We start from the raw sequence: 24,130 nt of genomic DNA on the forward strand, positions 1-24,130 counted from the left end.
GTAAAAGAGAAAAGTTTTTGACCCAATGCACATTCTAAGATTCCCAATGTACATTATGATTTTCTTTTTCTAATGGGTATTTTTAATTTTAATCCCAATGTATAATCTAAAATTTTTCCCAACACACATTTAAAATTTTTGACCCGATGCATATTCTCAAAAGTTGTCCCAATGCACATTCTGAAATGTTTGAGATTAGAAAAAGGAAATTTTTAAAAAATGCAAATACCTCAAAATATTATTGATCTAAAAAACCTCAAAATTCGGCTAAAATCGAATTAAAATGTATGAAATAAATTTTGGAAACTATTTCTATCCCTGTCGAGAAGAAGACAAAACACTGCATAAATATCCTCAAGCACTGTATGCAAACAATTTATTTTCCAACAGCTCTCTTGTCAACGAAAGATTTGATTTTCAGTCCATCTGATGTGTATGTCGATTCTAACAACTGTTCCTTTCCATATTTTCATTCCTGACTAAGCTCGTCGACATCCTCAGACACACGTCATTCTCCCGAAACACAATGATGTAAAAATACAGGATTTTTATTATTATTGCATTGGACCGAATTTAAATTTTCTATGTTTTGTTTACCATTTACAATTTCTGTAGCATTGTTAAATTGATGGCATTCCAACGTGAGTTGCAATACGAAAGTAGAGCTGACAACGCGTCGCTTCGATCGGATTTTGATCGAATCCGATTTACATGAAAACATGATAATATTTTTTTTTTCTCGAACAAAACAAAAAATTATTAGAGAACAAAAAAAAATATAAAATAGGAAACGAAGAGAAAACGAAAATAAATGGAAGCTGTACGATTGATTGATTACATGCAATTTATACGGTTCAAATATATCGAACAATGCATTATTATCCCTCGATATTGTTCCGTGTATGTATGGTTGGAGTGTCCGATATGTGTGTCATTCATCGAATTTTTCATCAAAAAAATTTCTTTTTTGTTTTGGACAGAATTGCAATCAAACTTTCATTAGTTTCGTTATTTTGTGCTTAGATGAAAAAATTTTTCCCATAGTCTGTCGGCGATTATAATTAATATATGAAAAATTGGGGTAATAATAGTCACGCGATAATTATAATTTTCGATCGTCCGTGATTTTATATTTTTGTAGACAATATAGGGAGCGATGCGACATCAGCCACGTACGATAGAGGTAGAAAGCTTTCAAATAATTATCATTTATGTTAATATTATTATTATTTTCAGTGGCGGATTTATTTTTTCTATATTTTAAGCTTTATTTTTACATTTTTTTCCATTTAAAAAAAATAAACTTCATTATTTGAAATTCAAAAAATAAAAAAAATTGAATTTTATTAATTTTATAATTTTTTTTTAAATTTTTTGTTATTTGAAATAAATTAAGAAAGGTCTTTTTCAGAACTTTAAAAATTTTTGAGTCAACACTTACTAAATTAAAAAACTTTAATTTGATTTAAGTCAAATTTTAATTAAAACTTAACTCAAACTTAATTTTTACATTTTTTTTTTAATAAAAAAATTTAAAAAAAAAATCAAAAACCTATTGACTTATTTTTTTTTAAAATAAAATTAAGCTTAAAAGTCAAATTTAAAGTTAAAGTATTTTAAGTCAAAAATTTGAAAATTTTATTTAAATTTAAAAATTTTTTTTTTTTATTTAATTTTTTGAAGAACCTTTAAGTTTTTTTTTAAGTCTTAGTTAAAGTCAAGAGTTTTTGAAAATTTAACTTAATTAAAACTAAAGCTAAACTTAATCTTAATTAAAAGTAAAAAAAATAATTTAAGCTTAAGTTTAAGAAAAAGTCAATTAAATATTAAATTTAAAATAGTTTTTGAAAAAAAAATTTTTTTCACTTTTAAAATTTTCTATTAAGTTTTTAAACTTAGTTGACTTAAGATTAATTTTTTAAAAATTTACGCAAAAGTTATTATTTTTAGCCCTTGATAAATCCGGAACTGATCATTCTTCGAAAATAGTTTGAACTTTGCTATGCGACCTATGCGACACGGCAGCATCGTCGCCCCTTTCGTATAGTAAATAACAAAAGTTTGCATGTGAAATGTTATTTTTAGTGTTTGTGAACATGAATTAGTTATTAATTCTATGCTGTTTTCCAACTAAGCTAAAAACCCGAAGCATGTAAGCCGGGGACATAGGTGAAAATTTTTATCATTGATTTCGTATCAACGCATTATTTTGTGGAATTACAATTTCCAAAATAAATAAATGCATTAAATATATTGAAATAATAAGCGCGCCATCGAGATAATTAAATTTACCAAAACAACAAAATTTTGCATATCGATTTGTTTTTAGCCATTGGTACGTTTGATATTTTTTTTTTAAATTTTGCATCAGGAAACATAAACTTTATTTACGGTTTTCAAAGGATATAAAGTTATCAATCCCTTATCCCATAACCGAACATCGACGACATGTGAAAACCGTATAAAATTGGGACATAAATCGATTTTCACCCGACTGTTTGAGACATTTTTAACACCATTGCCATTAAAATTTGTGTCAAAGTAATGAACTCTCTCTCACTTCGATATTTTTTTTTTTGTATTTTGCCATTTGGTGTCACAACCATAAATATTTAAATGTGTGGCAAAAGGGAGGGAGAAAGTTTGAGGTAATCAAGAGAATTTTGTGAATTTGTGTCGATGCAAGAGCAGTAAGAGGTGGTAAAAAGTCGAAATCTATCAAAAACTTATGGTGCAATTCTCGGAGGAGTCATTTGTGGCAGGAATTTGATTCGGGTTACGATGGCAATGAAAGATTAATGGACCAAAATGCGTATAAATAGTATCATATAAACAAATTAATATAAATAAAAATCAATTTTGAAATGTTTGCAAATATTTTAAAAAATTTTAATATTTTTTTTTTAATTTTCAAATTTTGAAAATCAGATTTTTAGTTATTTATTTTTTTTTAATTTATTTATTTATTCAATGCCAAATTCTGGCAGCATCATAAAAGTTTTAAAAAATTAATAATTTAATTATTTTTTAATGTAATTAAAATTTTTATTTTTTTAATTTAAAAATAAAAAAAATAAATAAAAACTAAAGAATTTAAAATTCATAAAATATTATTTTATTTAAAAATTAATAGTTTCTGAAAAAAAAAAATATTTTCCTTGACAAAATTGATAAATTTTCACAAATTTTAAAATATTTTTATGAAAATTTTGATAAAATTTTAAATATTTGGTAAAAAATTTACTAAATTTTTACATTTTCTTACTTTTTTAATATTTTTCTTTGAATATCCCTCCTAAATAAATTTCTCTATCCTCTATATTTTATTTTCAACGAAAAATTTTATTTTAAATCATATAAGCCAAAATGACAAAAAAATATTTTTACACTAAATGCATTCACTAAAATCAAACCAAAAATATGTGACATGTCTATTTAAAAAAATGTCGCCGCATTGATTGATTAGCATGCACTTCAATTTATAAATAACTCTAATAATTGGTATCGATCTAAGCAAAAAATATTTTTTTTAACGTATTTCGACCAAAAATTTAATCGTAACGAATGTTGAAGTCATCTTCATTTTTAAGCGCTTTTTCAAAAATCCAATTTTTAAAGTCATCTTCAGATACCCCATCACGCCAGAGATCTCCATTAAGGTAAACATCGTATTCAAATGATTTGCTTGATGGACATCTAAAAAAATTTTTTTTTTTAATGAAATTTCATTTAAAAATGAAAATTAATTAGTACAAACTTTCTCTTGAGTATCGTAAAAGTACTCAACAGTGGTCCAAATTTGCCTGTAGTGAAATTTACTTTTTCTCCAGTTTTTGAGTCATGTAACAGCTTTGATTTTTTATAATATTTAATTAATCCAACATCTGAAAAATAATTTAAAAAATGTTCTTTGTTAAATTAATTTTTTTAAAAACTTACTTAAAACATCAAAAAGTGCCATAAAATCGTGCGAATTAACAAAATTAATATAAGTAACGGCACTTCCGAGTCCTTCCATGAGCTTCGATTTCATCGTTTTTAATATTGGTTCAGCTCTCAATTTAGATTTTGCATAATCCAAGTTGTAAAATTGTTCATTCTCAAGTTCAGATAAAATTTTTGCATTTTCAAGGGTAAAAATTTCACAAATATCGTTCGGTTTTTCATGCGTAACTGACGACATTCGACACAAATTCCAATAATTTTTTAAATTTTTTTGCGTAATTTTGGATTTTTCTGGATTTCTGCCTTTTACATCATCAACTACTTTTGAAAGTAGCTCATTTTCGCTTTTTTCATCAAAATCTTTGGATAATTTTTCATTATTTTCGTTTTTATAGACAGTTAAACGTTTGGTTTTGTCACTCAACCATTCGTACAAATAATTTCCCGTCAATTTGGTGTCTTGGTTGAAATTTATTTGGTACGTCATCGGATGATTATATTTCAAGTAACCATCATTGTTGAAGGATTTTTCGTGAATATCGAACCATTCACGGATTTTTTGCTTTGTGTGGTCCTCTAAATTATTTATTTCTTCATTTTCGGGCAAATTTAATTTTTTAACAATTTTTGCGAATAATTCTGGACTCGGAATTGCGTTGTTTGTTATCAAATAAATTGCTTGAAGTGAACATTTGACTGAAAAAAAAATTAAAAAAATAATTAAAAAAATAAAAAAAAAAAATTTCATGTTTTTTTTTAAATTAAAAATAAAATTTAAATATTTTTTTTTTAATTATTAAAATTTAATTTAATTATTTAAAAAAATTAATTTAATTAACAAATTTGAAAAAAATTATTAAATTTTTTTAAATTGTTAAAGTAAATTAATTAAAAATTAAAAACTTATTTTTTTTAATTTTTAAATATTTTTATAAAAAAGCTATAAAATTTTACATGAAAGTGCCTCCTGATTCGGAATAGTATCATTTGGTTTGACAGAATAAATCCCAAAATAGTCACTGATGCGTTCCGCAAAAGCTAGATCACAAATTGCAAGAAAAAATGCAATAACAAAGATGTTCGCCTTGATGAACATTTTCCGTAATACTGATGAAATGACATTAAATCTGAAACTAAATAAAAGATGTTCAAACCCATCAATTAGCTGTCAAAGCAAAATTATTTAAAAGTCACCGTTTTAATTAACTTTAGTGCATTTTATGACTTTTTTTTCTCTCAGGCTCTCAGATATAAAAAAGAGAAAAAAAATAAATTAACACACCGTATTTCATTATCTTCTTCATTTAATTTTTCCACCACTTTGATTAGCTTTTGTGCTGCATATTGAAAATAATCAACTCTCACACCTCCCAGCAAATGCATAAATAAATTAAAATAATACGGAGGAAAAAAAACAAAGAGACACAGAAAGAGAGCTCCAACCATGGAAACAATTGAGAAAAAAATTGCAGAAAAACAGACAGGCAGACAATGAATCCAATTTGCTCAATTACCATTTTTTTCCTTTTGTTTTTCTCAATTTTTTTTTCTACCTTTTGCTGTGGAAGACACATACAAACACACTCACTAATAAATACGAGAAACTGTTAGAATAGATTGTAATTTTGACGCTTGTCGATTTTCTCGTTTTTTATATTTGCACATTTGGGTTGATGCGAAGGAGTTGAGCAATCAACAGTCTAGGACAAAAAATTGTAGTTTCTTGGTGCGAAATTAATTTTGAGCTACAAGAGCGCTGTTTATTAATATGAAAAGCCTTGAAACGGACAAAAGTTTGATTTTTTTTTGAGGAAATGTCCTGAAGATGAAAAAAATAATGATTTTTGTAAAGAATGGAAAAGTTGTATAAAATGTAATTCAAAATCTGATTGGCAGTTAAGAAGTAATAGATTTTGTGTGTGTTCCTGTTTTCTTCCTATAGTTTAATTTAGCGGAGATGTTGTTACCGATTTTTTTTTTATTTTTTAATATGTAAAAATTTTGGTTCATGATGAAAAAATATATCTTTATTAAAGAAAATTTAATTTAATAAAATTTTAAAAAATTATTTAATTTTAATTTATTTTTTTAATTTAATTAAATTAATTTAATTAAATTTTTATTATTTAAAATTTTTTTAAATTTTTATTCCTCTCAAAAAAAAAATTATTCATGAATTTATTAAGAAAATTTTTTTTAAATTTTTATTCATTTTCATTTTTTCATTCAATTTTATTTTATTTTTAGTCATTTTCATTTAAAACTTCAATAATTATCAAAAAATATTTTGTTAAATAAAATTAATTAAATTTTCTAAAATATTTAAAGATTTTTAAAATTTTATTTTATATTAAAATAATATAAAACTTATAAAAATAAATTAATATTAGGTATATTTTTTTTTATTAATATATTTTTTAAAGTATTTTTTTTAATAAATTATAAAAAAAAATCTTTAATTACTTATTTCGAAAATTAACATTTTAATTAATTTTTATTAATTTATTTATCATAGCCATTTTTTTTCTTTTTGTACTTTAAAAGACTTAAAATTTAATTTTTTTGTTAAATTTTCTGCAATTTAATTTAAGAAATTTTACATCCCTGAAAGCTAATAAAATAGACTTGAAAAGATCGAAGGAGCAAATAATGAAATAAAATAAAATAATAGGAATTAATTTTCTCCCTTTTTTCTCATTTTTACTATAAATTTTGTGAAAATCGAATGCGATGTGATTGAGGTAGGTGTGATTTGTGTGACTGACTGCTGCAAACACGCTGAGAAAAACGGTTTACCCGAAACGACAAAAAAGATTTATTTAACGTCAATTTTCAATTTCCTTACCTGCACTGCGAAAGCCACTGTTATTTGCTCTTTGCATGTGACTTGCCTCCGAAATTCATCACAAATTCAATGGAAATTATGTTTATTATTCATCTCGGCTCAAGTGAGTGACTGACTGACACCCAATTTCAACCGCCGCCGCAAAAAAAAAAAAAAAAAAAAAGAAAATCAAACCAAAGAAAAATGCGAAAAAAAGTAAAATATTTACCACTTCTCTCCTTTTTTTCTGCAGATTTCCGCATCAATCGCTTCTGTAATGAAAATCTCATGATTGGAAATGAAGTTGTTCTGCCAAACAGTAAGTCAGCTGAAGAGGTTGTCGAGGAGGAGAGCAATGAAATTGACATCGAAGGTTCGAGTGACGAAGAGGGAAAAGGGGAACCACGAGCTGAAGCACGCGTGCAATTGGAGTCAAATTACCATCAATTTACTAATTTGAAAATCATAAAGGCATCGCCAGAGGAGGAAGAGCAGCAACAACGCGAAGCGACACGTCGCAAAAATGAACAAAAACGTCGACGACAGGGAATTTACTCGCAGGTATGTTTCAATTTTAAATCTAATTAGCGAGTTTGCTGCTAGAGATCCAAAACCAATTCATTGAAAAGCGGTCTGTTTAATTTAAATTAATTTAGAGAATAAAATTTTTGAACTGAATCGATCTTTTTCAATTTTTGATGATTTTTTTTTTTCATTTTTTTGTTTAAATTTTTAATATTGTGAAAGATTTTTAATTTATTTTTTATTTTATTTTTCGAAATTAGAGCAATATTTTCTATTAAAATAATATTAAATTTCTTTAAGCTTAATATTTTTTTTAATATTTAGAATCTAAAAAATTTTAGTTATTCAGAAAAAAAATTATTCAAATCCAAAGTCGAAAGTTTTAAAATTTTAATACCTTACCGAAAACCGTTTAGTAAAATTCGTCGGTTAATTGAAATCCTCATTAACTCTGCACTTTTGCTGCTGATGATGATGACATTTAATTGAGCATTGAAATTAAATTAACTGTGTCGAATCGATATGACCTAAATATTATCTCTTGCAGGATTTTCGACTGGTAAAAGTTCTATCTGGCGATCAATTAGACAACAAAGTTCCCGAATCAGGCAATGAATTCGTCATCAGACGCGATAACGACGACAATGAAATTCTACCAAAGGAAAAATATTTCGACGACGACACAACTTTGGGACCAGAACCTACGCAAATTTCGCCCGAATCGAAAATTCTCACGACAGAAACGCCAAAAACGACTCAAGACACAAACGACATACTAAAGTACCTAAACGTTCCGGCAAGCAAGGCATCTGTAACAACAACAGCAGCCACGACAACGACGAAAGACTCGTCCCTCGATTACGAGATAATTATTCGGGAAGGAAAAGAAGTAATTACCATTTATCCGGAAACGATAACAAAATTGTTGAATTCTTTTGCGCCCCCGGTAGCGGCACCCGAAAATTTAACTGACATTGTGCGAGTTGTTTCGCCATTCGAGCAAAGTACGACAATGATGCCGTTGTGGGAGGAAGAAGTTCGGAAAAAATATCCTTTGGCGCTGGATTCGGACGAAGAAGAGGAAGAGAATTCCTACACAGACCCAGAAACAGAGACGAAAAACGATAAATTAGAAGAAATGGACTTTATTAAACGGATCAAGGATAGTTTCGAGAACCAAACTGATGTTGAAATAAAAGTTTCAAGTACGAGTCAACCACGAAGATGGGATGACTATGTGGAAAATATAATTCTACCAGTTGATAATGCCGAAGTCTCGGGATTTGATAATGACGATGAGGAAGACAGTTATGACAAGGAAGGAGATGAAAGTGAAGAGGATGACGATGAATACACTTCCAGCGGCGAACGTCTTTCGTCATACAGAAAAGTTTATTCAAGGTAAAATTTTTATTTGAAGAGTCAATAGGATAAATCGCACATATGCATTTTTTGGGCAAATTAAGTTTAAAAAAAATTAATAAGAGCAAAAAAAGGCTTGGCATATTTTCACTGAACTAAAGGGATTTTTCAAAATTTTTGAACATTTGATATATTCACACCAACCGAAAAAAAAACATGAAACACTGTGTTTCTAATCCTTTCATTTGGAAGGCTCTGGAAAGCTTGGAGATTCAGCTTACTTGAAGCTTCTTTAAAGATTAAAAGCTTTTTTTTATCGAGAGATTGGTTTTCGGGCAGACTTCCGGGTAACAGACTTTGTGACTGCTGTTCTTCTTTTGTTAATTAATACTAAGGGAAGTTCGAGGATCCTTATTTCATGCAAAATTGTGATATACTTTATCACCTTTTTGCTTCCTCAACAAAAAATATCAGAAAAATATATCGATATAGACTTAAAGAATCCATGCTTTTACAACTCTATCTTTAATGTGTGTTTGTCTTAATGAATATCATCGTTGTCCGTATTGTTCTAATATGTTGAAATCGTTTGAGTTTTTAAAGTTAACTTTGATTCGAGTACAGAAAGGCAGAGTAATGTCCTTCTTTTGAAAATAAGCAGCACATTTTCTTGCGAGTTACATTGCACTGATCCTGGATGAGCTGCTTATCATCGTTAATATGCCAGATTTGTAGATATTCCTTATTTGATATTATTTGCTTAGATTCAGACAAAAAAAAATATCTTAATAAAATAAAATTACCTATCTGAAAAATCAAAACATTCATAAAAAAAAAATTATTAAATCGTAAAAAAAATTACCTTAGTTTGTCAAAAACTCCATTTGTGCGATTTGCCATATTCCTTCTTCTTTTTGTGATTCGGTCTGACATTGAAATTTATTATTATCGATATCAACAGCATTCAACGTACTGCCTTAGGCAAGCCGTTATTACAGGGTTTTGCCATGACGCCCGGTTACCCAAAATACTACATCGGTGATATGGATTGTAAATGGAAAATTACGGCACCGCCTAGTCAGAAAATTCGATTAACCATTCTGGATTTGGCATTGCGATGTAAGTTTTTTTTTCTCGTTAACTATTTCCGCTGTCTGAGTAGGCTGTGATTTCTTTTTTCGCATTTATTTTGACAGACGATGACATTTGCAAGGATTATCTGGAAGTTGTCGATTTGGAATTGAATCGTGTGCTGTTTAGTAGTTGTAAGGAGAGTAAGAAACCTATTGAAGTTATTAGTATCTCGAATCAAGTAGAGGTGAGTAGTTGATTGAAATTATGCTGAAGAATATTGTAAAAATTTAAATTTTTCTTTACAGATTAGTGTTAAGTCAGTATCTAAGCTCGCATATCCTAACAGAGGAGTTCTCATTCATTATACAGGTAAGTTTTAATTTTTTTTGTTAAAAATAAAGTCTTTGAGTAAAAAAATATTTTGGTCGTTGAAAAATTGAGTAAATTTCGTTTAAAACTTTAAATTCAGGAAATTATTTAATTTTTTTTTAATTTAAATAATAATAATTAATTAAATAAATTTAAAAAAAATAAATTTAATAAATATAAAAAAATTAATAAATATTCTCAAAAATAATTCTTGAAGCTCTGAATTTCACAAATATTTTTTTTTAATTTTTAAAAATTTTCTCTATTGAGAAAAAAATATTCAATTTTTGAGCAATCAAAAAAAAAAAATTACAAAACGAAGATTATTTTTTTCAAAATTCTGGAACAAACCAAACGGATTTTAGACATTTTAGTCCAATTTAATTAAAATTCAAAAACGAACTCGGACTTTGACATACCCGATCTCACTAAAAATGCACAGAAACACTTTAACTCGTTCTAGAATTTAAATTTTTTGGACTACTTTAGGCCTAACTAATACAAAACCATCAAAAAATCTCATGCCATTTTTTTTCGATGAAATGCTGATATCGGGTGATGTGGAATTTAACGCTCCAAAAATTTGAATGAGTCCCAATGCAAAAATGCTGGTCTATACAATTCGTACAGCATACGATACCCAGTTACCATTCATGGAATGAGAAAAGAGACACCTAGCGGATAGTAGATGAACCAAAATTCTGTTCGAGTGAGACGAATGAAATTGAACTGTAATACATCTGTCAGGCAAGACCAGGCAACTGGTATACTTGCCTGACGTTTCACTCTTCAGTTTCATTCGTCTCATTTCATTTGAAAAAAAAACGTTAAACTTTTAACGGAAAAATTGAATAAATTTGATAAAAAATTCAATTCTCCTTAATTCCTCATTTTTTTGTAAAATAAATCATCTAATCAACCAAAAAGAAAAAAAAATAATTTCAAACTAGATCATTGACGCACTTCCCGCCTGATTATGCTAATGTAGTCAGTATCAATCTCTTATCACAAAAAAAAAGTACGAATCAACGCAAAAATGATGATGGTTATTACGGCAATAAATTATTCAAACGTTCCAAACAGCAACAGATGCAAAGATCATTTTTCGCTGTTGGACCAAGTAAGAGAATTTGAGTTTGTTTGCTCAATAGATTAGATATGTTGTACGAAAAATAAAACGAGATATAGCGCCAATAACCAATTCAGTCTTTTTGAAGGTCTTTTGAGACACACACACACAAAACACGTCAAATCACAAAACCATCTACGCTATTTTTCATCTCACAAATTGTTGATTTCTCTTCAAATCAGTGCACAAAACGAAAAATCCAGGATGAAAAAAAAACGTTGTTGCTTCTGCTGAAAATAAATTCGATAATAATCATATGTTGAAGGTTGCTTATTTGAAATTTATGACGTGGCGGCGAACGGATTCAGTGACGTACTTTTTTTTGTTAATTTTTTTTGTGCTTGAATTTTCTCTTGGGAGCTTTAAATTTATTTTGGTAAAATTTTTATCTTTAGGTTGGTTCAAGTTTTATTTTATTTTTTTAAAATATTTTTTAATTTCTTTTAATAATAAATAAAATTAGTTGATTATTTTAAGTTTAATTATTTTAAATAACATTTTTTTTATTTCATTTAATTGTTATTTTTTTATTTTAAAAAAAAAAAAATATACATCAAAATATTTTTTTTATAAATAAAATAATTAAATTAATGCAATTTTACAGCTCGAAATTTTGTTTTTAAATAAATACTTTTCATTTTTAGAAAATTTTTTAAAATTTTTGGTAATATTTTTTTAAAATTAATTTCCTAAATGATTAAATTTTTATTAATTAAATTTATAATGAAACTACAATATAAATTTGAAAAATAAATAAAAAAATTACAAAAATATGAAAATTATTAGTTGAGAAAATTAACTAAAAAACTGCATTAAAGTTTATAAAAAAAGTAAAAAAAAAAAATAGGAAAATAAATAAATAAATTGATAAATAAGAATAATAATAATAAAAATAATTAATTTAATTTTAATTTATTTAGGTATAAATTTTTTTTTTCTGTTCATCAATGCTTTTAAAATTTTCAAAGTTCTTTTGGCAATTCTTTGAAAAAATTATAAAAAATTTAAAAAAATTATAAATTATGAAAAAGAAATTTTAAATGAATTTTTGTGTTCCTTTATATTTTCAACGTTTAACAAAAAAAATAAAATAAATAAAAACTTACAAAGAAGGGCTCTTAAAAAATTGCAAAAATTAAACTGCAGCAAAAAAATAAACTCCTAAAAAGTACGTTCCAAACTGCATTTTCAAAATCACATTTATTGTTTGAATCATGCATGAGAGTTCTCCGAACATTATTATTATTGTATTTTCGATAGAGAATCGAGCAAAAGTTGTTTCGTACTTGAGTTGAATGGGAATTCAGAGATAAAAAAATAGTACGATTCATATGTACAAAGATAATAATAGTAACGTAGAGTCAATAAAATACGACCAAAGTGAACATTGAACAGAACTCGGCTACTATTTTGTAAACACAAAATTCACATAATATAATAATCACAGTTGTACATGATAAGAAAAATTATATTTTATGTGAATTATGGATATTCAGTTGCGTTTGTGTCAATTAATGTATGTCTTTGTGTGTGTGTGTGGAAGAGTAATGGGATTTTTACTGTTTTTTGAATGGATTCATTATATTCGTCCTTATTCATGATTTTACGAGGGAATGTCGTTGTCTCCCTTTCTCTTACGGCATTTTGCGTTATTTTTCTCTCGAATTTTCTCTCATGACGAATTTTCTCTTCTTTTTCTTTCATGCACATTCGTTCGTCTCTCGGCATTTTCTCGTATGGCGATGCAAACCTGAATGGGAAATACACAGCGTTAGGTTGTATTGAACCCCCGATACCATCACATGTTAGTTTGGTTCAAAGAACGGAACACGTTTTAAATTTTGTCTGTGATTCAAAATACGTCTTTCCCGATACAGCTGCCGCCAGTCGTGAATTAGTCTGCATACGTGAGAGACACACGTGGGACAAAACATTACCCGATTGTATTGGTAAGTACAATTTATTTTTATTTATTATTTTTCTTTCGGATGACAAAAATATTCTCACATCACGGCAAGAGGTCAATTACTTCAGAAAGAGAGCAATCAGAGGAATTTTATTTAAGTTTAATTTATTCAATAAGTTCTGCATTCTTCCGTTCAATAAATACGAAGACAAGAATTCCAATTCATCATAATTAATACTCTTCGTACAGAAATGAGTGAATAATTATATAAAGTGCCGCATGATATAAAGAAGCAAAAAAAAAAAAAAAATATGAAAAAATAAACCAAGTGAAACAAATTGAGAAAAGTAAATTTCTCGATATGACTTACAAATTAGCAGAACATAAAAATATTAAAAAAACACTCTCTCCGATGTTGTCGCAAAAAAAAAAATGTAAAAAAAAGTTGTGTTTGTGTTAAAAAAATATCAATAATCGTAAAAAAAAAGTTTACAGACAAGCCATCGAGGCGGCATAATGAAGCCGTATTATTAAAATAAAATTATTTAAAAAGGGGAAAATTTAATAAAATAAATATAAATTGAGTTTTGAACTTTTGCCGTTTAACTTACTACTATTGCTGTTATTATTTTTTGTTGTGAAAAAAAAAATATTTTAACTCATCATTGAAATACAAAATATTCTAAATACAGTGGGAGGATTTTTATTTTACCAAACAATTTGTGTGAATTGGAGTCCTTTGAAGTGTTTTGTGAATTTAAAATAATTTCCTGAAATTTATGCGAAAGAATTTTTATTTTGGTAAATCCCCTTGAGAATTTTCGTCGAAATTCCGTTAAAATCAACGAACGTCAACGTCAGCTTTCATGTTGGATTCCAATTAGACTTTAGTCTACTTTGCTTATTGGAATGCCGTTTTTCTTGTTTTTTTGCTCGAGATAATTTTACGCACAGTGGGTTTTTTTAGCGTGATTTTTATTATTTGATCAATTTTTTTAAAATTTTATTTATTCTTACTTAAAATAAATTTTATTTTCTCAAAAATTTCAAATAAAATTTTTTTTAATTGTCATTAAAATTTTATTGGGATTAATTCTTTTCTGTCTAATTTAAAAAAAATAAAAACTAATTTTAATTTTCATTAAATATAAATAATAAGGAAAGAAAAAAAAATATTAAAAATTATTTAAGTAAAATAAAAAAAAAATAATTATAGAATTATTTGATGTTTTAAATAATGAAATTTAATTCAAACAAAAATTTTAATAAAAAAAAATTAATAAAAAAAATTAAAAATTTTTAAAATTTATTAATTTCAAAAAATTTGAATTAAAATTTTGATTAAATTAAATAATAATTTAAATTAAAATAATTTAATTTAAATTAAAAAAAAATAATTGATTAATTATTTTAAACTTTAAATTAAAATTTTCGGATGCATAATAAATAGATTTTTTTTTATTTTTAAATTGTTCAAAATGAAAAAAAAAATTTTTTATTTTTTTTTTATTTTATTTATTCATTTATTTTTTTTTGTATTTATTTTTATATTTTTTTTTTTCAAATAAAATCTTGATCATTATTTTTTTTTTATTCATTTTAACTCTTAAAAAAATATTTATGAAAAAATAAAAAAAAATATTTTAAGTGTGAAATAAGAAACAAAAAACCGCCACAGAACAACGCATTTTTCGCAAATAAATTCAAATGAATGTCTCTTGCACTTCTGAACTATAATAATATAAGTTTATTGTAAATAAATTTTCCAATGTGTAACTTTACTAAAAGTTAAGAAAAAAAAATATTTCTGCAAAAAAAGAGAAAAAAAATTGTACGAGCACATTTTTACGTGAATAAATAAATAATGAAAAATATTTCTTATTAATATTATATTGAAAAAGTTGGCATAAGTAGCGTCATGACTGACGATGATGATGATTTTTTCTTCATAAAACTGCTTCTCTCTTCCACTCGTACGCCTAAAGTAGATGATGATGACGATAAATTTATGTTTATTGAGATAAGAGGCGAAAGAAATTGTAACAGAGGAAGTTCATTTGGCAGAGGATGCAATCTCTCTTTTTTTTTTTGCATGAAATTGAGATTCTTTATTCTCATTCTTATTTTTTTCCTGCACTGTTGACTTTTAACGAAGAAAAAAAATAAATAAATAAATCTAGTGACATTTAAAATGTGTCAACACCGCCGATAAAATTAATTTTGCCTCAACAAGCGCGCCTCGGTCACTTAATTAATGCCTCATTCACTGTGTCACCGCCATCGGTAACGCCGCAACTACCACAAACAACAAAAAAGGAACATATCAATTAAATTAATTCGAGTAAATTTTTTTTTTTCAAAAATAAAAATCTCTCGCATTTTTTTTTTTTTGCTTTTTACTCTTCAAACAACCGCAACAAACAACTCTTGACGCATTCGGAGCGCAAAACAATAAAAAAATCTCTCGACTTTGATTAATTTCAGTTTCGTCTGCGTCTCGGACAGCGGCGAGATATGAGAGATGAACCCATTTGTTTTGCCTTGATAACGGCAATTCGCAGTCCGTAGTCTATCTTGTGCCGCAAATAAGTTGACAATGTCATGTCTCATGTGATTTTGACCATCAAAAAAGACGAACAAACCACCGGAATATCTAATTGTCGAGGAAGGATGGAAAGTGTGTGTTTGCGTTATAAATGATGTGAAATGAAACAAAAGACCCGTAATTGCGAGTGTTATGTGTTGTGGGATGAATGCGAAAATAGAGTATCTTTTTTTGTCGTTTTTCGTTTTTTTTCTCTCTGATTCACGAGAATTGATGTTGACATGCCTGCCTGCTGCTGTCGTTTGATCTTATAAATAAATTTTCAATTTCTGAGCAATTTTTTGCACTTGAATATTGTTAGTAAATATTATTGTTATTATTATTGGTTTATAAGACGACAACAACAACAATGATGGCAACACATGTGAACGAATTGTGTTTCTTCTTGGGAAGTGAATATCAAGTTTATGTTACACACGAAAAAAAGACGATGGGGAATTCAAAGTGCTTGGCAGGAGGTTTTAAGTTTCATTGGATTTTTTAGTGACATTTCCGCAAAAACTAAAGCGCTTTTACATGAGAATTTTTTATTTATTTTATTTTTTTTTAATTTTTAGAGACTATTAGGTAATTAAAAATAAATAAATAAAAAAAAATTCTGAATATTTTTTTTTAAATTTTTTTAATTAATTTTTTAATATTCAAAAATTTAAAAAAAAAATTGTAGGGCTTGTAATTTATTTTTTTATTTAATATTTTTTTAATTATTTTGACATTTCAATTAATTTATTTTTAATAAAATTTTTTTTAATTTTTTTTTTTATTTAAAAAATATTTTTTAATTTTTTTAATTTATTTTATTTTATTTTATTTTTTTAATTAATTTATTATTGATTTAATTTATTTTAAGATTTTTTATTTATTTAAAAAATATTTTATTTATTTTTATTGTTTATTTATTTTTATTTTTTTTATTTCTTTAATTTTTTTGAGACTTTAATTTATTTAAGTTAATTTTTTTATTTTATTTAAAAAATTTTTCCAAAATGTAAAATAAAAAATATCTTTAAAAAAAAATAAAAATTTATAAACATTTAACTTTATAGCCAAAAATGTAAAAAAAAATTAAATTGATTTAGTTTTTTTTTTTAAATTAAATTCTTATTTAATTTTAATTTTTTTTATTTAAAATTATTTAAATGACTTAAATTGAAAAAAATTTTTTTTTTAAATTTTATAAATAACATAAAAATTATATTTTATTTTCTAAAAAAAAAAATCACAAAAAAATTAGGACAACCAAAAAGATTTTTTTTTTAATTTAAAAAAACGAAGGTGCTCCAAACATCTTTCAATAACTGTTATTTCTAGAGTTGATCATAACAATAATCAACAACAACACAAAAAGAAACAAATATAAAGATGTAATTTAAAACGAAAACTGTAACATTTGATATTCCCCAAAGAAAAGGCAGCAAAATGGGTTAAATTGAATTGAACCATCCAAGGTGCCTTTGACTTCCAACATCCACAAAAATACACGTGATCCAACTTAATATTCGGCTGCATTTGAAATTTATATTAAGTCATGAATTACTTTAAGCAATTTCGGTCTGTTCTCACAAGAAAAAAAAAACTTCCAAACTTTTCATTGTACTCTTTATTAAATGAAAAACGTTCCCGAGTTTAATACAAAAGAGTCTCCATTTTCCCTTCAATTTTTATTTTATTTTATTTTTTGCGCTTATTATTATTAGCAATACGCTTCGGATTCTCTAAATGAACGCCAGGCAGGCATGACGACGACCGAGCGTGAATTGTATATATTTATTTGGAAATTTTAAGAAGCAATGGCACAAAAAAAAAATAAAATGCACAAACCATGTTTTGTGTATATTATTATTTAACTAAAGTATAAAGGAGGCGAGAAAAAAAAAACGAGTACAAATTTTACTTATTCATGTGAATCGCAAAGACGAAGCGGAAGACGAAACGCAAAGAAAGCAGGGATGGAAGTCTCACATTGAGTGTAAAAATGTGTCATAAAGTATTTAGGCATCGTCGTCGTAGCTCCTGGGCTATAAACTCAACACTATGCCTGATGCCAAAGTAATGAAATAAAATGATGAATAAGTGGCAAATTTATAAGCCAAAAAGAAAATAAGTTTCTTCTCTAAACTTTTTCATCTTTGTCTTTCTTTGTTTTTTTTTCTGTGTCGTCGTCGTCTCCGTTGTTGTCTTCTTTGTTTGTAAGTTATGTAACAACATCATCATAATTTATTAAAGTTTACAAAGAGCATTACTTTCGTCTTTAAAATTAAGCGTGCGAAATGAGAGGAGAATATGTTAGACACGTTTTCGTTAAAGTTTTCCGAATTTGCATTCATTTTTATCCGTACAAAAAGAAAAATCGATCGTCATTCATGAAAAAGTAATGGTAGAAAGTTGTCGTTGAAAATTGAGCTAATGGATTTCAATTAACCCAGTTGACATTTTGAATTTTTATCCTACTAAACATTTTTCAAAATTGTCCAAATTAAAATTTGTCATTTTTTGTCCCAATGCATAATTTGAAATTTCATCCCAGCCAACATTTCATATACTTATGATTTTTGCCCCAGTGTACATTCATTTTTTATCATCCCAGTTAACATTTAAAAAATAAAATTTGGATTAGGTAAAATATAAAAATTTTAAATTTGATAAAAATAAAATGGGTTCTAATTAAATTCTATCAGGAATAAAAAAATGTGCACTGGGAAAATAATTATACAATCTATTTTTTTTGTCCCAGTTAACATTCTTAATTTTCAATCTATTGCTCGTTTAATTTTATATTTGAGTCTTTACAGTAAATTTTTATCCCAATCAACATTCAAAATTTTCTCTTTGTAAATACAGTAAATTCAGAATATGGAATGGGGCACAAATACGATTTTGCACTGGGTCAATGAAACTAAAACTCAAACTAAAAGAAGAATGTGCATTAGGAAAAAATTGAAATGTTCATTGGGTTAAGATTTTTATATTTCGAGCTAAAAATATTTAATATTTAATAATTCCCAATGCACATTTCGTAGAAAAAATAAAACTCATCCCAGTGCACATTTCGTAGAAAAAAAATTATTACATCTCTTTTCATTGACGTCAATCCTTGCATAACAGCAGATTTTTTCTTAGAAATGCCACAGAAAAAAATGAACATTGAATATGCTTTTTGTAATTTATTCCATTTATTCAACTGTCAACGTTATCATTCATACTCTGATGCCTGTAACTTGACTGAATAATCTCTGTACTGCACACGACGTCTGTCCATAACATTTTGCTGAGTAGAGTAGGTCAGTTTCGACGTTCAGAGGTAATCTAATTAAAGAGAAACATAAACTGCTCCAGCAATTTTCCGAACGACAAATGGCCTTAAATGACACAGAATGCTACAAAAAGTGCTGCGAAAAAAATTCCATTGAAATAAATAAAGCAATATTAAGTATTTGCCTATTTGATTAATTTGCTGAAAGACATTTTTTTTCCTCTTCTCTTTAGCGAAATGAACTCGACGCTTCTGAACACAAAGTTCAAATGAAATTAATTATATCATAATCAATCTCCGGAGGATCCGTTGGAATTTATTTCAATCGAATGATGAATGGACTGTCTTTACTCCATTTATCCTCGTTGCTGCGATCAACAAAAACAGAAGAAAAAGTCTCGGCTGATTAAAAAATTTCTTCGTATCTGCGACTGAATGAAATGAGAAGTAAATTAAAAGTTCACAAAAGCTCTTCCTCCCAGTTTTTAATGAGGTTTCAGTTGCTTTTCACGTCTCCTCCTCTTGTCGCATCTCCTCCACACCTTTTGAAAAGAAAAATTGCGATGAAAGACTTCTTTTCATTAGTTTCCTAACAAGCAAGCAGGCAAGTGAACGAACGAACTACGAGCGAGAGGATAAACTTGGCAAAACTGTCAGAATAAAAAGTTGAGGCTGTATGAAATATTTCGTGCAGTTGTTTGTTTCAATTGAGAGACAAACAAGCAAGAAACTTTTCTCCGAACATGACTTTTAGTTATAAATACTTGCTCCGTGTCTCATACTGTGACATTGTCTCGGGACGAAAATCACTAGATTCGCAGTCTGTGAAATAATAAAAAAAACATGTAATCATCTTTTCTTAGCTTAAAAAGCAAAATATTTACTCAACTGACTTTTAACACAATCAGTTTGCTTTCTACCTTTTTTTATTGCATTTGTGCGATGCAAAAGTCGTATTTTTGTTATAATACCTAAAAAATTTTACATGCAAGATTGGAGCGCACAGCGGATTTTAATCTTCTTTCTTATGTAGAAGTAGATTTTATGTGCATTAAAAAAATAAAATTTTTTGATAAAATTTATGATTCCAAAGTTTATACTATAGAGACTTTAACCCAATTTATATTTTTAAATTAAAAATTAAATTTAAAAAATTTAAAAATTAAATAGGTATTTAATTATTTTTTTTAAATATTTAATTTATACTTTTTTAAATAAATTTTTAATTTTTTTAATTTAATTTTAATTAATAAATTTATTTATTTAAATTCAAAATTTTTATTTTATTGAATTATTTTTTAATTTATTTTTAAATTAATAAATTATTTTTAAAAATTATTTTATTATTCAAATTAATAATTTTTATTTAAAAATAATTTATTAATTTAAAATAAAAAAATAAATTAATATTAAATTAAAATTAAATTTTATATAAAATAATTTATAATTTTAAAAAAAATATAAAAATTATAAAAATATAAAATTTAAATAAATAAATACCTTCTTTATTTTATTTAAATTTAATTTTTTAAAAATTTTACTCAAATAATTAAGAATTTTTTTAATCAAAAATAAGCAAATTGAAATATTTTACCTTAAAAAATTATTTTTTTTAAATTTAGTGTAAAAAAGTAAGAAAAATAATTAAAAATAATTTAAAAAAATAATTTTTAAAAATATTTGAAGATTTAAAAAAAAATTTTCAACTAAATATTGATAAAAAATTTTTTTTTGAATTAAACTAAATTAAAGCTTTAATCCTGGATTTTAGCTCGAGCTTCATTCTTCAATTATACTCAACCTTTAGAATCACAAGAAAAATAAATGGAACAATCCTCACTTGTTTATCTCTCGGCTTTTTTTTTATTGCACATAGAAAATAATTCACAACGAAAAGAGGTTAGGATTATTTCGTAACCTGAATTGGATGAGACACATTACCTTTGTTCCTCGGAAAGTTTACTTAGTTAAGTACTGAGTAAAATGAAGAAATGAGTAAAAACCAAACAAAAAGCCTTTAAATTCTAAAATAAGGAAAATTTTAATGAAAAAAAAAATTTTTTTTTCTCACCATCATTTTGCTCCAGATAGAAAAAAATTGAGCAATTCCCTCTTAACGATAGCTCGGTGTCACACAAGCAGAAAAAAGGGGTAAAAAATAATCTTCAAATCACATTTCGCCACATTTTCTCGTTATGTCATCGTCAAACCTCACACCATAACGCGGCGTTTTTCATTCATTGTCTTTCATTATTTTTAAGTATTCCTTTGTGACAATCCAAATTCATAAAATATTGAGAAACCTCAGAACATAAGCTGCCAGATTTTAGCACCGCACGTGTTTGTCTTCGTTGCGTACGCGTCGAAAAGTGATGCCACAACAAATTTTAACGTCACTCTAATCAACCTTCCACACATTTCCACACAATAAATGATAAACTTGCCGCATTTTCCTTTTTACAATTCTCGGCGATGATGAGAAATTTAATCGTTAAAAAATAATTTCTGTTCTTCTGGTGATAACACACGTTTGTGGCAACAAAATAAAATAATAAAGAATAAATAAAAACAGAAATGACATTATATTTTTTACCCATCATCATCTTTGTCATCGTTATTGCGGCAAGTCGGCGAGAATGGGATGTAAAAGTGATCTTCTTCACGAGAAAATGACACACAATAGACCAAGAGATTGATTTATTAGATTAATATAATTCGAAAGGTATGCGGTCCATATATTGTTGCTATCTTGACTGGCTCGACAGTTTCCTCGCAATTTCGAATCAATTTCTTCAAAAAGTTAATGGAAATAGACAGAGTTACATTTGTACCTTCGGGGCAGTGAAAGGGTATTGCAGAGAAGGAGTCATATTACGACAATATAGTATAAGAAATATTTCGATCAAAATATTTCCATTTCAGCGAAGAAAAGAGACTCTTTATTGTTTTTCACCGCAATATAAGAAAATTTAACATGATAAATCACACATGTGCTATTTTTGATAAAATTTTCAAAAAAGTTATAAAATTTTAAAAGTAGTTTTTTCAAAAATTTTTTTTATGATTTTGAAAAACAAATTAATAATTTTTTAAAAACAAATTTAATTAATTAAAATTATTTTTTTTTTAATTTAATATTTTTTTGTAAATAATTTTAATTGTAATAATAATTGTAGAAAATTATTTTTATTAAAAAATTTACTTAATTTTGCCAAAAAATTTCTAAAAATTTTTATTTTTTTTTTGTTTATATTTTATACTTATTATTTTTTTTTAAATTTATCTCAAAAGGGTAAATTTATAATTAAAATTTTTTTTTTCAAGCGAAATTTTTTTTTCAAGGTGAAATTAATTTTTTTTTTAAATAATTGTTTCATTGAAAAAAAAATAAGAAGACGATAAAAAATTATTGAATCTTTTTTCTTCAAAAAACGGAAATATTGCAAAAAATATTTTTTTATTTGTACAAGAATATTTTGAACTGTAAAAATTCTAAAAAGTCGATCCAAAAATTAAAAAAAATGAAATTAAAATAATATAATTTTTTTTATATATTTTTCTATTAATTTATCCTTTTTGTAAACAAAATTTAAATATTTTTTTTTTCGTTCTAAGTAAAAAAAAAATTTAAATACTAATTTTAAAATAAATTAAAAAATTATTAATTAATTTTAAATTAATTTTTCCATTAATGATAATTTTTATCATTTAGTTTTTTTATAATTAATTTTTTTTCTATTATTTAATATTTAAAATCAAATAAAAATAAAAAAAAATAAATTTATTTAAAAATAAAAAAAACTTAAATAAATTTTTAAAAACCATAAAAATGTCATAATCGTTTTCAAAGAAAAATTTTATCAAAAATTGCGTTTGTGCGAATTTTTATACTCACTCTCCATAAAGACACAAAAAAAACTTTCGAACGTTATCTTTGTTTCACAATTGATATCACTCCAAAAAAAATTTTTCCGACATCGATAAAAAAAAAATTAATGGAATTTCGTTTACGAAATTGATTGAAACATATCGTGTTGTTGTCGCATCTTGTCTCTCACTCTCCGTCTCCTCGAAGCATTTTTGTTGTGTTTATTGTGTGGCAAAAAAAAAAAAATAAAACGAGAATAGATGTGACATTGTTGGTGTTAATTTTGACATGAATACATCTAAATGTTCTCTTTTATAACATAATCAGTCATTTTGTGTTCATTTTTGCCCGAATATCGCACTGGATGGAGACACTCCGTTTGATGAATGGCTCACATTAGTTCTTAGAGAGAAGGGAGACTGACATGCAAAGTGATTCTTGATAACTTTGGAAGTCATTTGTCACGAAAGTTGGGCAAAAAAAAGGTAAAATTGGATAAAACATGAAAAATTATTATTGAGACATTTACATAGATGACTTCTTGAGACAGACGAGGTCAAATTGTGAAAAATGTTTCCATCAACACCAAATCCAGTGCGGAAATTACTCGTCTTTCAATCAAGTTTTTCTCGAGAAATCCTCAAATCTCACCTTTTCTCGTAAATTGACCATGGCAGAATTATATAAATGACCCAAAATGCGAAGATAAAGATAAAAAACACAACATTTGATTGTTTTGTCGACCAACATCATCAATCATCGTTGTAATAATCCATTTTTTCTTGCCATTTATACCTTTATGATTATGACCAGTTTTAGTATAAATTTAGTATCAAAGCAGCGGGAATCAGCATTATAATTGGTATTTAAGTACGACCAATGGTTATTTGAGACCTTTTTTTATTTTTGTCAAAAAATCCCTTTTTATTTCATTTTATCTGACAATATTTTTCTTCACTTTTTTTTGTATTTTCGTGCACAAAAATTTTCCGTGAACGCGACGAAAATCTCAAAGCACAGCTATAAACAAGTCATAAAAGGGAAATCCGTTGAATCACTTGTCGTTGTCCCCCAAATGTAAAGAGAAATGTTTGTCGCACGCTGTTTCTTTTCCGAGATGTTTGTGAAAAATTTGTGTTTTGTACAAGTTTTGTAAGTAAAAAAAATTGCGATTAATTGGAGAGTAATTTTAATAAATTATTTTTTTTAAATTTAAAAAAAAATAAATAAATGTCAAAATAATTTAGATTAAAAAATAATAATTTTTTTA

At 26.2% G+C, this 24,130-nt stretch overlaps 2 protein-coding genes across 2 annotated transcripts in view; one reads left to right on the forward strand and one right to left on the reverse strand.

The window, feature by feature from the left end:
• The window catches only part of LOC134828500 (uncharacterized), a 118,449-nt gene that overhangs the window by 58,674 nt on the left and 35,645 nt on the right, over positions 1-24,130 (forward strand). The window contains exons 5-10 of the mRNA XM_063841480.1: positions 7,023-7,330; positions 7,842-8,695; positions 9,618-9,775; positions 9,853-9,974; positions 10,036-10,099; positions 12,998-13,177. Of these exons, the coding sequence (XP_063697550.1) occupies positions 7,023-7,330; positions 7,842-8,695; positions 9,618-9,775; positions 9,853-9,974; positions 10,036-10,099; positions 12,998-13,177 (1,686 nt within the window). The remainder of the gene's footprint in view (positions 1-7,022; positions 7,331-7,841; positions 8,696-9,617; positions 9,776-9,852; positions 9,975-10,035; positions 10,100-12,997; positions 13,178-24,130) is intronic.
• On the reverse strand, positions 3,434-5,041 carry LOC134832233 (uncharacterized). The gene is made up of 4 exons (XM_063846207.1): positions 4,900-5,041; positions 3,940-4,641; positions 3,758-3,884; positions 3,434-3,696 (listed from the first exon to the last, which is right to left on the reverse strand). Exons 1-4 carry the CDS (start codon positions 5,039-5,041, stop codon positions 3,552-3,554), a joined length of 1,116 nt encoding a protein of 371 aa, XP_063702277.1. The 3' UTR covers positions 3,434-3,551.

Source organism: Culicoides brevitarsis, chromosome 2, assembly GCF_036172545.1.
Source record: "Culicoides brevitarsis isolate CSIRO-B50_1 chromosome 2, AGI_CSIRO_Cbre_v1, whole genome shotgun sequence".
NCBI classification, from domain to species: Eukaryota; Metazoa; Arthropoda; class Insecta; order Diptera; family Ceratopogonidae; genus Culicoides; species Culicoides brevitarsis.